Raw genomic sequence first — 16,841 nt, forward strand, 5'->3', positions numbered from 1 at the left:
ATTATCGTGACCAATATTCAAATTCAAATTCTTTGATAAATAAACGGGTTTGAACTTGCTATACGCTGTTCCATCAATCTATTCCTCGGTATGATTTTTGTGCAGCTAATGTAAGTATTTTCGGGACGCCGTTGGTTATTTTTTCAAAGTTTATAAACACTTTACATTATTTAAGTAAGAAGAAGATAAAACCAAATTAATACACTTTTTTATGGTCGATAATTAATAATACCCATGGTTAAAAATAAATTAATTAGTGGGCACATTAAACTTGTATACTAGGCCCATTATAATATACGCTGAAAAAAATTTGCTTTACCAATAGCCGCTACCTAAAAAACTGTAAAGAAGTAAGTTTCACCTTCTCGATGATTTTCCGTTCTTAAACTGCAGGGTGATAGGAGGAAATAGGTAGAAAAATTCACATGCTTGCATTGAAACCCTTTTTTCTTTCCCTTCTCCATCAAGAAAATAGTCTGATACCCAACACTTGCAAGCACTAGTACAGAGCAAAAAACGTTGGTTGGACAGAAGTTACACTCAAAGAATATATGCCAAAGGCAGAGCCAAACATCAGAAGCAAAAGAAGCTCATAACCTCTTATATAAACCTTAGAAGACAACCTGGTGTGTTATAACCTTAGAGGACAATCTAGTACATTGCATGTGTCACACTGAGTGAGAAAGAAAGAGAGAAAAATGGGGTGGTTCTACCCTAAGAAGAGGAGTGCAGAATGGAAACAGGAATGCACAAAGCAGACCATGGACACTGCTTCTCTTTCTCCAACTCTTCACTTGCTTGTGGTATTTGGCATTGTCATTAGCTTGTTGTGGCTCTCCCATTACACCAACTACAAGGCTAAGCCAAATCACACTGCCATCTACTTTCAGTTATTCCTCTTGTTGTCCCCCATCTTGTTGATACTATTATTGCTGTCATATTCCACATGCCGAAGGCTTAACTTTCGCTTCATGCACTCAGAACTTGACTCCCTCCAACGAGCTGTGGTGTCTCCCTGGAAGCTTGAACGTACCCATCTTGCTGCTGCTGCCACTGCTATCACTTTCTTGTTAATCTTCATTTTATTCTAAGTTGTATGTTGGACCTCTCAGGAGAGAGGAGATATAATTCCTTTATTTCACACGTTCATGAGCAGCTCATATATATATAGATATAGATAGATAGATAGAAATATTACTGAATTATTTGCTGATATTCTGTATGTAAGTTAATTTTTTAGTCCTTTCACTTGGGGAGAACTTGGAAATTGATTTCTACGTGCATTGCTCGCTCAGTGGTTTAACAACGTAGAAATTCAATGCTTTTTTCTTGCTATCGATTTCTTGTGTTAATGAGATCGTTGAAAGCAGGTCGATTAAATGTAATAGGAAAGCTTATCAGCAATTCTTCCTCATGAATGAAAACCACGTCTTCAAATGAATTAAATTTTTTTACTTATTACATTAATTCATTATGCGTTTCATTTATAAGTCTCTTCAAATCTTTGGTTGAACTTAATATGTAATGAAACTGGCTAATGTTAAACTTAAATTTGCTTAAAGATAAAATATGTCTTTCCCATATTCATCTTGACCGTCATTTATAGGAGACATATATACATATCAAAAGCACCTTGAACACTATTGATATTCATACAAGCGCCATCATCTCTGAATCTATATATTTACAATAATCAATGGATTTTTACCACATATTCATTTAGTTAAAACTATAAATAAAAAAGCACAGAAAAAAAAAAAACAACCTTTATGAAAAAACAAACTGGCTAAAATAAGTATCTAGAATTCCAAATCAAACAAACCAACTATGAAGAAAGATGGATTGATATTGCACCAGTATCAACAACACCACGATCAAAGCAGCCACACCCCATGGTGAGCTCCCTTCTGTTGAATTTTGGTGTGTTCTCCTGTTCCCCTCCCATGGCGTGGAACCAGAGAACCAATCTTTATTTTCCATTGATGATAACCAACGAACTAGGATTATTAGCACCACTGGGGTGGCAAATAGTACCCAACCCAATTTTTGTTCAGTATTTTCAACTACTTCTTCATAAGAAAAGTACCATGAAATGCCAAGGAAGATGAAGATCACTGCTAAGAGTAGCAAAACAGGATATGGTAAGGGATTCAGAGTGAACCCTTCCAAAACAGAGGAGGCTCTGCTTCTACCATAAGCCATTGAATTTGATGATCTTTTTGAGTATCAGAACTCAACTAAGAAGCTTGAAGGCTTATTTCTTTTATAACAGAACCAAACAGATGAGTGAGTGCCTGATTTGGTGGGTGGCCTACTTCTGGAACTACGTTGTACTCTATGATTCTACAGTGTTTGATCCGTGAAACTGATTGATAAATGATAAAGTCAAGACATGGGAGCTATTGTAAGCAGGTACAACTTGCTAAAATGGGTGATAGAATTTCCTTCCTGAAAAGGTTAATGGTATGGTCCAACGTACCACATAACATGCCAGTGCTGTTTTTCAAGTTTTAATTAATTGATTTTGACATGGTGGGTTGGAATGTAAATGTCCATTATGAACGTTGCCCCAGCAGCAAATGGAGAACACTTCCCATTTATATTCTTAATTTTTTTATGCATGACAAATGTTTTTTTGAACATCAGATATATTTTAAGATGCAGGTATATAATAAAGATTAAAAAGTAAATGAAATATACTAATTATATATAATGTTATATGCCATATCTTTTTTCAGTTATTTAATAATAGAGCTGATTAAAATAAAAGTTGAGTAAACATGTTTGAAGCGTACATGACTTACTGTAAGAGGTTATAGCTAAATGAAACATATTTCAGAGAAGCTTTATTTGTGGCAGTGATTATTAATTGTAAGAGGTTATAATTAAATTGATACCGACTTAAAAAAAATAAACAAGCTGATAACGATTTAAATCATTACGGTTTGAGCGTAATGTTGATATCAAAAGTATGAATTTTCTTGTGTCACTTTCACCCATTTCTCTCTCAAATGATTTGATCTACTTTGTCAAACAAAAAATGATTACCTCCAAAACAACACTAATTGCTTTTTAAACCCATTTTTGGATGTCTCTTTCTAAGTTCTCCACCATGCTAGCATTTTACTTGTGCCAATTTTGTAAAGCCACTTAAATGCTGATACAGCATTAGACTGAATCAGAATCAGATATAGGTAAAAAAAATAAAAAATGGAGCTAGTATGGTGACGTATAATATGAGCCAGTATAAGGTGATGGGTGATGAGGGGGCCATCATCTACTATAAAATAAACTCACTTTTCCCCACTTCTTCCTACTCCTCTTGACCTCTCTTCTTGTCTCTCCCAGATTCTTATATGTTCATGGATAGCAGTCTCCAAGAATAATCTGTCTTTACACGAAGCATAAAAACACGTTTAGTTGAAAAAAATTATTTTTTCACAAGAAATGAATGCTTTTTTTAATAACTCTAAAAATTGAAAAAAGCTATTTTTTAAGGAACAAAAAATGTAACCTTAACAAATTAAACACAACCTACTCCAAAAAGATAAAGTAAAACAACCTTCTAATATCTAAATCAGGATGGTATAGCATTTCTCCTCACATGGCTCGCGTAAAAACTCTCGTGTTGATCGTGCACTTGTGATTCTTTTTGGTTACGGTTGACCGTACGTAAAACTATCTGCAAACTACGATTAAAAAAAATTCATTCCTTCCGATTCTAATCTATCTACCTAGAAGCACAACTATTTACATGGCTGTTTTTCATTTAACTGGGGAAAATCGTCGCTTCAAAAACGCAAAGCAAGCATACAGTAAAATTCAATCATATAAAATATACCATGCAGAAATTATAATGCGACTTGACCCAGATGAAAATAATAAACAGGGACATTATAATCACTATCTAGTAATACACAAGTAATATGGAATTTGTAGTGCACCCGACAAAATAATAAAAAAGACAGAAGCTTTTATTATAAATTACACACTCATCATCTTATTCCAAATTTCCAATGCATCTTCTTATTTAGTGGCCTAGGACTTTAAGATAACATAGAACACAACCATTCATCCGCATTCAGTGACAATAGCAGGCATGCATACACCGACAATATGGTGGCTTGACACAAACCCTTCTCCTTGAACTTCCCAACAACGACAGCAAAAGAAGAATCAGTACTACGAGTATTGGTGCGACAAAGGGCGAAATATTGCTTTCTTCTTCTTCTTCCTCTGGTTCACCTGAGAAGAGCTTTGGTGCACACAGAAGAACCAAGGCCACGGCCAAGATCAGAACAACATTTGGAGTACGAGCATCACAAGGCCTAGGTTTACAATAATAGTAGCCCATTGAAGGCCTGAGGAGACGAGAAGAAAGGTTTGTAGAAGAGATTCAGAACGATAAGGTCAAAGCATGCAATAGCAAGGAAAGGCATTTAATTGTCCATTAGGTTACCCACATGGAATTTTATTTTAAAAAAAGAAGGGAATCCAAACAAGAACGAGAGAACATACATATTATACACATTATATTGTCCTCCACACAACATGGGGTTGTTACCCTTTTAATATTATCTATTAGGCTTATCACCATATTCCGTAAGAGTGACGATAGTATCATCACACATACCAAAATGTGGGGTCGACTAGCAAGTATAGATGATGCAACTTAACGGGGTGTTTAGAGCTTAATATTATGAAATTTCAATTTGCGACAAAATTGTGAACAGATCTTATTCTCCGTCGTTGTCAAAAATCTTTTTCGAGCAGGCATTTGGAACGAAGCTGGTGATTATTGTTCTCCCCCTCAACAAACCCTGTCCCAACACTCATTCTGTCGCATAAAACTATAGTAAAGACAAACTCGCTTGATCATGCACAGGTAATATAAACAAAGCCTTACGGCTTGTTACTCAGGGTCATAAATCTCTAATTCACATTCAGAATTCATTATTTATCTTGCAACTTTTTTATACAACTCCTATAGGATAACTTTTTTTTCTTCGGTTATTTTAGAGTCTTTAGATATTGAAATAATTATATATAATATTAAATATTATATCACTTATTTAATGTTCAAACAAAAAACTATATACATTATGATTCATGAAATTGACTTCTTGTAAGTGTAGAAGAATAATGATCTTATATCGCTTTATATAAGAAAAAACAAGAAAATAATTCTAATCTTAGGTTGGTGTTTCCCAAATTCCTGTCTACGAAAAAAGTCTAGACTGCACGTATTTAGTTTAACCTTAAAAAAATTACTTACTTTATCAGTTTTATGATAACTTTTTTTTAAAGAGATTATTTATGAAAGTTAAACCGTTCCCAACACCTTCTACATGCTAGGGTATTAAGCTTCCATCATATTTAATAATATATTGCCTATAAAAAAAATCAATTGTCAATATACATCATTGCCTGCTATTTAACCAAATCAAATCGAAACCTTTTTTGAAGGGGGCAAATAATTTGGATATCTGATTTTGAATTTGGACATTTGGTTCTTCTTGTGACAAGATTTTTTTAATTCATAAACCTTTTAAGATTAAATATGAAGTATTTTTAAAATGTGAGTCTACTGACCCGTTTGATCCGTAACCTGCAAAGAGCCGGATTGGCCTAATAAATTTTCGTTCTCCATCCCATTTTGACACTTTCATTACACCCCTAATTGCAGTATAGAGGGTCTCTACAGGCACCCGAACTTCCAGATTCCCAGCAACAGCAGCAGCTAGGAGTGCACGCCTTAATCAAGCTGTGCCTGCCATTAAATCAATGATTATTTCTAGTTTATGGGTTGCTTTTGTCTGTGCTTAACTCTAACAGTTTATATAAGAAAAAGGGATTAAAGAAGTGTGAATTTCTAACAACTCAGGAGAACTCTAAGCTAATATACCTATAATAATAACATTTCACAGAGTGAATGATAGGCATAATAATCGCCAGTGTAATGTGTCATAAGTTATTGAGACAGAACTGACTCATTTCTGCACAAGCATTTCTCAAAGTTGTCTCCCATTGCAATATACGGTTAACCTACTTCTTTGTAACTAAAATGTTCATATACATATAACTGTTGGTTTAGAAATATTTGGAAATTTTACAGAAGTAACGAGTAACTAAAAAAAATAGTACAAGACAGTGTTCGACTGTCTAATTAAATGATAATCTCATCTAGCACTCTAAATAGAGAATTTGAAACCCAAACTCAAAAGCTATATAACAGAACTATATAACAAACTATATTTCATCTCCTGATTATCACACCATAACTGTTTTTATACTTTATTGTCTTTCATTCCAAACTAAAAACCGTTTCTTTTCTTAAAAAAATTACAAATCCAAACTCAGCTTCGGCAGAACCTCACAAGCAACCTGCCCAACGAATTTATCCCACCTCAAGATGCAAAATGCTTGATCTGTTTGAGCCAATCCGAAAGTGTTTATTAGGCATACCATACTCAAATAGAAAATTCAAAAAATAGTAATGAAGCTGAATACTATAAGCCTACCATGTAATCAAGGAGCAGCATTGGCTTTCCATAATACTAGCGGACACATCATCATTGATCTCAGTGGAAAGAGTTCTATGGGGAAATAAAATGAGAGTGCACAAAAAATTACCACGTACAGAGTTTTAAGATCAAACTTTTCCTTCATATTTAAAATTGAGTTTGTAATCATGCTGAAGACTTGAAAGGGTATTTCTGCAAGGTCCCTCTACAAAAAAGAAATTAAAATTAGATTCTTCCTTTAATTACTTTCCGAATCTGATTGAGTCAAGTTTGCTTACCTCCAAAAACAGTATGAAGATACTGAAGATCATCAGCTGAGCAAGCATCTATTAAAGCATAGATACCTGGTCTTAGAGCTTCATCTACTTCTCTGAAAATAATGATGCAATATCAATATTTGCTAATGGTTATGAGCACTGGTAACACTTTTTTGAATTTCACTCGGCCTACTAAATTTCATCGCTATTGATACTTTCTACTTGATTGTTATTCAGTTCAAAATATGAGCAAAATAGAATTCATGTATATGCATCAGTCTAGGATTGGCAAAGCTTAATGAAAGTCGGAAATAGAAAAGGAAAATCTGTTGTGTGATGGAAATGTAATCTTGCAACTGGTAAACTTTGGCAGAAAAAGAAACAATGAAACGGATATATAACCTTCTGATGCCACTTCTTTTGGGACCGTATCCAGAATAAACCCTTATGTAGTTGGACAAAAATAGAGAAATTTGGCGGCCAAAGATATCCTTCTGCTGTTTTATCTGCATCACAATTATAAAAACAAACTATATAAATAAAAGGAAAATGAAAAGGATAAGCTATCAAATATAAAAAAAAAATTATTTGTTAAATTAAGGCCAAGATTTATTTCTTTTTAATGTTTTTCTTCTTCAACCCAAAAGTGTTTAATTTCAATGAATTGATAATGAGATCTTCACAAAAATGTGAGGGAGCACTGGCATCCATGTCAAAACCCAATTTTAGCACTACAACCAACCAGTCGACTAGCGAAGTCTTCTACAAAAGGCAGCAAATTGACCTTACCAATAACAGGATCTAATTCAAATGTATTAAAATAGACAAGAGGTTTATTGAAGTATATAAAATATTACATGGACAAAATGGTTTGAAATTTGTCCCCCTAGAAATCATGCTACCTCTTCTTTGTCAATATTTACAGAAAGCAAGAGTAAAAGAAATCAACACGTAAAATAAATCTTGGCTTTGAAAAGGCAGGGCAGAGGGAATAATTATGAGGAGGAAAATTACTATAATGCTGTGCAGGAGACATTAAGTATGTCTTTATGTTTAGAATTAGAAGGTATAGATACACTAATATAAATGTCACAAACCTCTTCATAAATTCTTCGCAGAAAGCAAGCACATTTCACTCCCTCTTCTGAAGAAAAGCAACCTATATTCACCATTGATTCATTATCTAAAACTGTCTCCAAACAATTAAGAAGAATGGCGACAGAAGCTTCAAGATGGGCAACACACTGCTTGCACTCACTGGAAAGATTATAAAACAAGCAGAACACAGATTGATTAAAGATTAGAAAGAGTAACATCTAAACCTTGGGATTACAATAAAAGGTAGCAGATTGCACATAGATACAACTGTATTTAGGTCACAGTAAATTAATACAACAACCAAGCCTTACCTCACTAAATGAGGTCGATTAATAGTATGTTAAAAGATAAAAAAATGTAACATACCTTGGTCGATGCCTAATAGTGGTACACAATAGTTGACAACAAGCAACAAATAGATTAACTGAGAACTGGTGATCTACATGAAAGAAATTGACTCCATCTACTGGATCACAAATATGCTCTTCTGAAATCATCAATGAATCTGATGGACCAAAAGCTTTAGTAATTCTAAGCTGATGGAAATTCTGAAAGAGTACTGCAGGGATATGTAACAAGTGACCCACATGCCACACATCCATTGGGAATAGAGCATGTTTCCTTGAAACTGTAACCAGTACTTCAATACACATGAGAATGGCTGACCCAGGATCAGGACTACTGGTAACTGTCCTAGATGTCAAATTAACATAAAAAATAAGCGGGCTCTGTAAATGCACAATAATGTTGCAAACAGCAGCTACTAAACTCTGACAGTGTCTTTTAATCAGTTTCATGCCTTTCCGACCTTAAAAAGGGAAAAAAAAAAGTTGTCATAGAATAACAATAATATGTATGCATTTTCCTATCCCAAGATTTTTCACAAATGACTTTCATAAGCAAAATTGTGCAAAGTTATTTTCTGAACATTTATTATAAAATTTCTGAAATGAATCAAAATTATATTATTGACGCACTAACTTTAAGTATGACTAAAAGGATGCCAAAGAAAGGATGTATTTTGCATGTTTTAATTAAAAATGAAATTAAAAGTTTATTTCCAAAATAGCCATATTATGTGCTCACAGTAGATGTTCTTATTACCTGAAACAAATTCAAGAATCATGTCAAAGCAATCAATGCCAGCTGCGACAAGTGATGAAATTTCCCCGCCATCTTTACTTGTTTTAACATCATAGATCACAGTACATCTTTCTTGAACTCCAACAAGAGCTCTCTCAATGGCCTGTATAGTAGACAAAAGATGCAACTCTGATGTCCTCTCTATATATGCTTTGAATGATATCCGCAGTCTAGATTTAAATTCATCCACGCAAAAGTTGTGCGGTTCAGTAGAAGAATAAGCTTCAACAGAGCCTTTACGAAGTGTCTTGGTATTTGACTGCCTTTCATGAAAGGAGAGTGTCGCCCTTTTTCCTTGCAACAAAATGGTCTTGCCTATTGCCCTCATGTGAATCTGTATCAATTTTGTATATACTCTCCTAGATGAGGTAGGGTCAGCAAAATGAAAACAACTTGCTATTTCTCTCAGATAACTGAGAGCACCATCTAACAGAAGAAAAGTAGATTGTTTTGGGACCACAACCATCTCTGTGAATTCAATTAACAAGACTTGTGAAATTTCAATGAAAGTAGCTACAAAACGTGAAGGCAAGAAACAATCATCCTTCTGCAAATTTAGCTTCAAAAGAGACGAGGAAGCAATTAGTAGTTGTCTTATTAAAAAAGCTACTGCAGGATGATCACCTTTTACCAAGCTTTGCAACAAAGACTTATTCAAACCCTGCAACTCAGTGGAATCCACCCTTGCCAAAACACAGGCAACAGAATTTTCGCTTTCTAGATTCAAAATTCTTTCAGGATCACTGGCACTTTTGGAGATATTATCAATTACTGATGAAGGGGAGAAACTACCTGCTTCTTTAGATTCTTTTTGAGTACCAGCTGAGGCATTATCCTTAGAAACTGGGCAATCAATTGACAAATATTTTTTACCAGAGAAAGATAAGTTGAGGGGTGGCTTTTCAAAATTCTGTGTATCATGCAAACTTCTGGAGAGTTGAGTACTCTCAATAAGCAATTCATTTACAACAAAATCAAAAAGTTCCACAAGAGAACATATACTACTATTTAGTTCAGAGGCATGTTCACTTTTGCGCATTGACACTTTTTCTTTCTGATTACTATCTTTTGCATCTATTTGGCCCATGAAAGATGTGAGGCCCCCAAAAACTCCACTAAAGCAAGAAACTGCAGAAGACAATCTGTTAATGTTTTCATAAGACAGACCAAATCCCGCATTGTCATAGCAAGGGGTATCGTTAACAGAAACAAGCAAGCTTTGCATCTGCTCTTTCAAATTCTCTGCAATAAAAGTTAAACATTTCAGTGCCTCAAGCTTGGGGGAATCTATTGACTGAGAAGATGGAATCAAATGATTTTCTTCATGGCAAATTTTATGACTAGAGATCTCTTCACAAGGCATCTCAGCTTCTTTATTAATGAAAAAAACAGGGATAAAATGATATTTTCCCATGCCAAACAAGACATTTGTTGTGTGATCAATTAATGAAAACATCAGAGATTTAAATTCTTCTGGGAATGCCTCTTTAATCCCAACAATTGCAGATAATGACTTTAAAAGCCATATAACAGGGTATGAACTTTCTGAAATAATTGAGTTTGGTGAGGATTGGACAGCATCAGCCTTCTCACAAAACCCTGGTAATATATACCTTAAGGCCTTCCGACAAGAAACAAATAATCTTAAATACTCACAGTAATAATCCTGGTACACTGTACTCTGAAAATATAGCAAGGCACTGACAAGAAGCCTGAAAAATATATGCAGACAGAAACTGATAATTAATCTTTTGTTTCCCAATTTATGCTTCTAGCAAATCCTAGGAGCAAACAACTAAAGAATTATTTCTCTTCAGCAAGGGCCAACAAGTGTATCAAAAAGAATTTTGAAAATTTCTGTCCAAAGAGAGATGTTTTTGCATTTTCATCCAATTATTTCCTTTTTTTGATGATTTAACCCGTAAAGCTGCTAATTTTATGTCATCTAGGCTCTTGTTGCCAAAGTAAAATCATTTGAAACAGTAACAAGTCCAGTTTTGAAGTGCTAGAAGAAACTGATCAAAGTGAAGAGAGTTTCTCTTCAGTGCTACATAAGTACACTATGGTATAGGATTGAGTTAGGACAGAAATGAAGGTAAAATTAGTTAGGGATAGTTAGAGTAGTTAGTTCGCTAGCTTGTTAGAGTGGGATTATTTAGATAAATAAATAGGAGGTTGGAGGAGGGGGGAGGGGGGAGGGGGGGGGGGATGAGAGGGGGGATGCATTCTGAATTGTTAGCATTTGGGAACTGAGCAAGTGCTCAATTGTGAAAGGGGAAAACCTTGGGGGAGAGATTTTTTTTACTGGTTCCTTCAATTTCAATCAAGAAATAAAGTTTTCCTTTTCCTTTTTCTATTTTCTATCATGGGTTCCTAACACGTTGGTAACTGATTGTGTTAATGGCCTGGGAGTTTTCATTTATAATATTATAAGAAATTGGACAATTTTTTTTTGGCATTTTTACTTATTTGACCTCTTTTGTACTCTGATTTCCTTTGGCTTCCACCTTTCAAAAGGTATCATACCTCAGCATTAGGTAAAATTTTGCTCAGCTCTATAATACAAATTCTTTTTTAATCTGCACATACACAAAAGACCATAAGGTAGTATCCAACAGAGAGATGAGTGTACCGTTCAAGGTTGAAAATACAAGTCACACGATGTGAAACTGATCTTGCATTTATATCTGGCATCCGACATAAGAGATCAAGCAAATGGTGGCAATCTCTAAAAGTTTTGTCTGTAATAGGAAAAATCTTTTCTTTTCTGCTGAGATCTGCAAGAGGTTTGTGATGCAAATGAGTGATTGACTTCTCCTCTGCAGAACAATCAACTGGAACCTCTTTATTTTCATCAACAACCACTGCTGAGTAGACAAGGGCACTTAAAAATTTGAGCCAATGAGGCGATGACCGAAGATTGACATCAGTACACATGATATTACTAAATAATGGAAGCACAGATTTCTCTAAAGCACGGCAAAATATTGAGGCCAGATTCCTGTGGGCAAACTAAAACAACACGACGAAATGAATATCTATAGATATAACTGTTTCTTACTCAAAAGTATCACACTAGTGCATAGAACAAAAAACAAATTAAAGATGTTCAGAGAAAGCTGAAATAAGCTGAAACAAACGCTGCTTAAGATTGATGTGCAATTAATTATTACTTTACTTATGAGAATGTTTGTGTGTGAGGGTTAAAAAGGAATTTTGTATAACTAAAGCATCTTACCTTTTGTTCATACAAAAGTGAATCATTTAGAAGCTCTGACGATATCTGTGACAAAGTGACCCTCTTAAGCAGCTTATTCTCATCAATTTCTTGCATACCTTGCTCTTGAAAACTGCTTGTTACACAGTGAAGGGAAGTATGAAGTAAATGTGAGAAGAACTTTTTTAATTGCTTCTTTGAAGCATGGTTGCCCCAAATATCAACATTTTTGCAGAGACTAGACCAAATGACTGTTGGCAACGAGTTTTTGTTTGCAACATAAACTCCTAGATTCCATCCATTGCTCTGAGGAGCCACAGAAACTACATGTTCACAGGTTACAGAATCAGAAACTGAGATTATGGATTGATACACACATGATAGGTTTTCCATAATAAAATTAGTAAGTCCAGCTGCCTCTTCCTTCAGTTCCTTGATTTGTGACCTATGACGCTTCTTTTGCAAATACTTGAACAATACAATCTGCCTATTCAAGTCAACAAGCCTTTGAAGAGCCATAGATTGAAATATATAGATCAAAGGGGACAAATCATCTGAGTCATATTTAAGAAATATGTCTGAAATAAATTGCATAACGTCAAGGAGGGAAGCAGAAGGTTGAAGAATCCAAGAAAAAAAACCATTATCTATGTCATCAATCCTCTCCATCAACTCAAAAGCAGAATATGCTGTGCAATCCCCCGCCTCAGCAGACATCTTCTTTGATAAACCAGGAGGCATAAGACTGATTGCTTGTCTATGTAAGCTTCGGCAGGACACAAACAACTGAAAAAAGAACACAAGGACCCATTGACTGGATCTACCAAATTTCTTTAAAACCTTTCCCTTTCTGACCACCTGATCAACACTTTTACCTATGACAGAAGAAAATAACTTGCAGATACTATCTTCTTGTTGTCCAACTAGAATACTCAAGTAGGGACGAATTATTGCCATTAGTTCTTTGACAGCAACTCCAAGAAGATTGCTGTTGCCCTCAGTGATAGTGACTGAATCAAGAACTAAACAATAAAGTCTACACAGCCCTCTACCCAAGAGTTCCACTTGCAGATTAAAAATTTGCAATTTCTTGCCATCAACCAATGGAGAGAAATCTTTCATCCACCTTAGAGATTCGGATATATCATCTGTTATATGTCTAATACATCCACGCACTTGCCCTTCTGGAATAGATTCAATGCCTTTATAAATGGCATGGATGAACTTCTGTGAAGATAACAGCCTTTCAACTGATTCAGAGTGAACTTCATTAGACAAAAATGTAAATAACCTAGAAGAACTTTCTTCAGTATTACCCTCATGAGATATAATAAGTCTTATTGCTTTGCACAATGCTAAAATAGCAATTTCCACCTGCATCATTTTCAAATATGTAAAGATATGCCTGATATCCATCTAAATTTTGGGGTTGAAGCAGACAAAAAACCATAAGCTAAATAAAACCATGAACGTATAATAATTTTTGAAAGATTTCCCTAACCCAAACCCTTCATTCCCCTCCCCTCTGCCAAACAATCATACCTAGAATTACATCATGTGACTAAGACACAAAGTACTATAACCATCATGTGACTAAGCTAAATAAAACTGTGAACGTATAATAATTTTTGAAAGATTTCCCTAACCCAAACCCTTCATTCCCCTCCCCTCTGCCAAACAATCATACCTAGAATTACATCATGTGACTAAGACACAAAGTACTATAACCACCAACCAACCTTTAAAGCATAAGTTGCTCTACTGGGATCTGAGGATAAAAATGTACAATATAAGTGAGCTACATCAGGGTTTTGACACAAACCTGGCGAAGTTGACTGTAGAGATTAATTATTTGGCACCCCAGAGTAGGTATAGTGGAAGATAATGAGCATTTATCAAAATCACTCGCCAAATTGCAATTGATGGCACAACATGACAATATAAGAAGCCATAAATTTACCAAATCTTCACCAATAACCTCATATTCAATTTCCAAAAGATATCCCAAAGCAACCAGTATCTCATTACCACACTTGTTAGTCATATCATAGTTGGACAAGCAGAGTACGTCAGTGGAACATGTAATCAGTATATTAAATATTTTCTTCAAGAAATTAAGACAAGATCTACCAGATCTGTCCTCTGTTCTCACGTAAACCTTATCTGTCATAAAACAAGTAAGCAAGTTACCAAGAGACTTGAGTATGCCACAAAGATCCAACAACAGGGGTTTGGCATCTATTTCAGCTTGAGTATAGGCAGTAATTTCGAGCAAAAGAGGTTCCATAATCAGTACAAAAAAATTAAAAAGTGATTTTTGAGTGTCAGCAGAAATATTATTTAGGCTACAATGTTCTCCTGGCACTGGCTGCCTTAAATCATTCATTTTCTCCATTGTCTTGCTTCCTTCACACAGCACCGAAGTTTCCTTGAATTTTCTTGCTGAATTAACATACAAGTGAAATAACAAACCTAAGCTACCCATTGCCATGACATTCCTTTTAGCTATAATTTTGTTCAGTGCATCAAATAAATGTCTAGGATAACTCTTAATAGTTGCTTTTGAGTCTTTTGACTTATCATCACATGAAGCAACATACTTTTCTAAACCGTGTAAGCTTAAAAATTCATCAATATGCACCGGATGAAAAAGTCCATGAGAAAGAACTTCTTCCACTGCCTTTATTAATCTCCCCATCCAAATGGGATTACTTCCATTAAGCCGAAGATGAAACTCACCCAACAAATGCAACAACAGCTCAAGGAGTTTATCAACAAAATTATGAAATCCTTTCCTAGCTGGATGTACCCTCAAAAACTTAGAGAATGACTGAAGCATCAACCACAATAAGCGAAAAACAAAAGCACCCACACGGCTCTCATCAAGGTTCTTGCTGTACATTCTCAGCACAAGGTCAAGCACTACCTTAGCTGTTTCAACCCACGAGTCCAAGTTTTCACTTGACAACCCACCATGAGATGAGAATAGCAATGAAAAACAATCAAGAGCAGTATCATACAGTTTATACCTTTCCTCACATATAAAATGTTCTGAACAGATAGAAGATTCCTCAAGCAATGACAGAGCATTTCTGGCAATAAACTGAACTGTTTGTAGAAGGTTCCGGGACATATTCAAAGAGATATGAAACTTCAAAGACTCCTGCAAGCAAAACTTGAATAGTTCCCAACACCGAAGATCCATGTATGCCTCAATTCCCTCAACCTGAGGCGTCTTCCCATCACCCCAATTTTCCTTCCCATTGGGAGGGAACAACAAAGTGAGGATCCAATCATTAAGGTAACATAGTAGTCTTGGCAGTTTTACAGTTTCACAATCCTGATCAGAGCCAACACCATCATCCACTCTTGACTGAACAAAATTGAATGCTTGATTGACCTTACTGCACTAACACACACTCATAGTAGAAATGGGAAAGTAGAAATGGGAAAAAAAATGTGTCAGTATCCATTTCGATAGCTAATAAGGAGAGCAAAAGCATTGAATTGAATCCTTTTTATACTATAAAGATGCCTTTATACTGTGTTTTCAGCTTATAACCCCTCAAACATACACACATTGTCTAAAGCATTGAATTGAATCCTTAGATAACTCGTGCATGATACGAGATGAAAATATGAGTAGAAAACAGAAACTAACCTGTGAAGATCATTGTGTTTGTCTTGGATGCAGAGTATGAGTTGAAGGTTGTTCCAGGGACTGGAAGGTTTGAGAGCAGAATCCAAACGGTGCAGTTTGGACGGGTTTTGAGGTTGGCAGTCGAATCCCTGCTTTCGCTTTCGCTTTCGATTTCGATTTTGCATATTTGCATTTGCCTCCGAATCGGCCATTGTCGATTTTTCTTCTGATTCCGAAGGCGTCTTCGATACGGTAATAAACCCTACTCTGAAGGGTTTAAGCTCTTTTCTATCGACAAGCTACGTTTGTTTGCCAATTGTTTTTCTTAGGGAATTAATATTAATTTTAAATTAGTTTATTAAAAAAAATATTACTAAGACATTTTGACATTATTTTCAACATGTGATATTAAAATAAAAAAAAATTATTGCATGATTCTAACCAATAACACTACGTATATTTTAAAAAAAATGTTAAAATATATATAATTTCGGATTATTTAAAAATTTCTCTAAAATAAGACGGGAGAGTTTTTCTTAGTTTTTTATATCATTTTTGTGAAAAAAAATTACACAGTACCTAAAAATAAGTTGTTTTTAGTTGTTTATTATATTTAATAAAAATAGAAAGAATAAATGGATTTTTTTTCATTTTTTATTATAATTTTATTGAAAAAGATATAAAATATGGTTGTAATGTTTGGTGTTTTAAGTGTTACACATAAATATAACAAATAATTTCACACTTTGTTATTTAAGAGGAACAACACATGTGATACATTTCATATATAAAAAGTGACGATATATATTTATCTTATTACTAAATTGAAATATGTGGCATAACATATATCTAATACATGATGTGTAAGTTGTAGTGCATTAACCAAAGATGTGTCAAGCAGAAAATGTGATGAAGTCGCTTATCAAACACAAGATGGATAAAATATAAAAATAATTATTACA

General features: G+C 34.7%; 2 protein-coding genes across 2 annotated transcripts; both read right to left on the reverse strand.

The window, feature by feature from the left end:
* Nucleotides 1-1,812: 1,812 nt before the first annotated feature.
* Nucleotides 1,813-2,202, reverse strand: LOC113864767. Its single transcript, XM_027498851.1, has one exon. The coding sequence runs from the start codon at nt 2,200-2,202 to the stop codon at nt 1,813-1,815; it is 390 nt and encodes a 129-aa protein (XP_027354652.1).
* Nucleotides 2,203-4,367: 2,165 nt separating this feature from the next.
* LOC113866038 lies at nt 4,368-16,091 on the reverse strand. The gene is made up of 12 exons (XM_027500930.1): nt 15,901-16,091; nt 14,062-15,643; nt 12,261-13,613; nt 11,655-12,034; nt 8,984-10,734; nt 8,246-8,687; nt 7,879-8,038; nt 7,184-7,287; nt 6,803-6,894; nt 6,634-6,729; nt 5,593-5,770; nt 4,368-4,837 (listed from the first exon to the last, which is right to left on the reverse strand). The coding sequence occupies exons 1-10, from the start codon at nt 16,089-16,091 to the stop codon at nt 6,653-6,655; spliced, it is 6,132 nt and encodes a 2,043-aa protein (XP_027356731.1). The 3' UTR covers nt 4,368-4,837; nt 5,593-5,770; nt 6,634-6,652.
* Between the last annotated feature and the right edge of the window lie 750 nt (nt 16,092-16,841).

The sequence above is a fragment of the Abrus precatorius genome, unplaced genomic scaffold, assembly GCF_003935025.1.
Source record: "Abrus precatorius isolate BTA unplaced genomic scaffold, Abrus_2018 Scaffold4, whole genome shotgun sequence".
Classification (NCBI taxonomy): Eukaryota; Viridiplantae; Streptophyta; class Magnoliopsida; order Fabales; family Fabaceae; genus Abrus; species Abrus precatorius.

Excerpts from the sequence above, each read along its gene's own strand:
- LOC113866038 (XM_027500930.1), bottom strand. The coding sequence starts at position 16,091 with ATGGCCGATTCGGAGGCAAATGCAAATATGCAAAATCGAAATCGAAAG. Across the intron at positions 15,644-15,900 it reads AAACACAATGATCTTCACAG|TAAGGTCAATCAAGCATTCA; the intron begins GTTAGTTTCTGT and ends GTGTTAGTGCAG. Across the intron at positions 8,039-8,245 it reads ACTATTAGGCATCGACCAAG|TGAGTGCAAGCAGTGTGTTG; the intron begins GTATGTTACATT and ends TAATCTTTCCAG.
- LOC113864767 (XM_027498851.1), bottom strand. The coding sequence starts at position 2,202 with ATGGCTTATGGTAGAAGCAGAGCCTCCTCTGTTTTGGAAGGGTTCACT.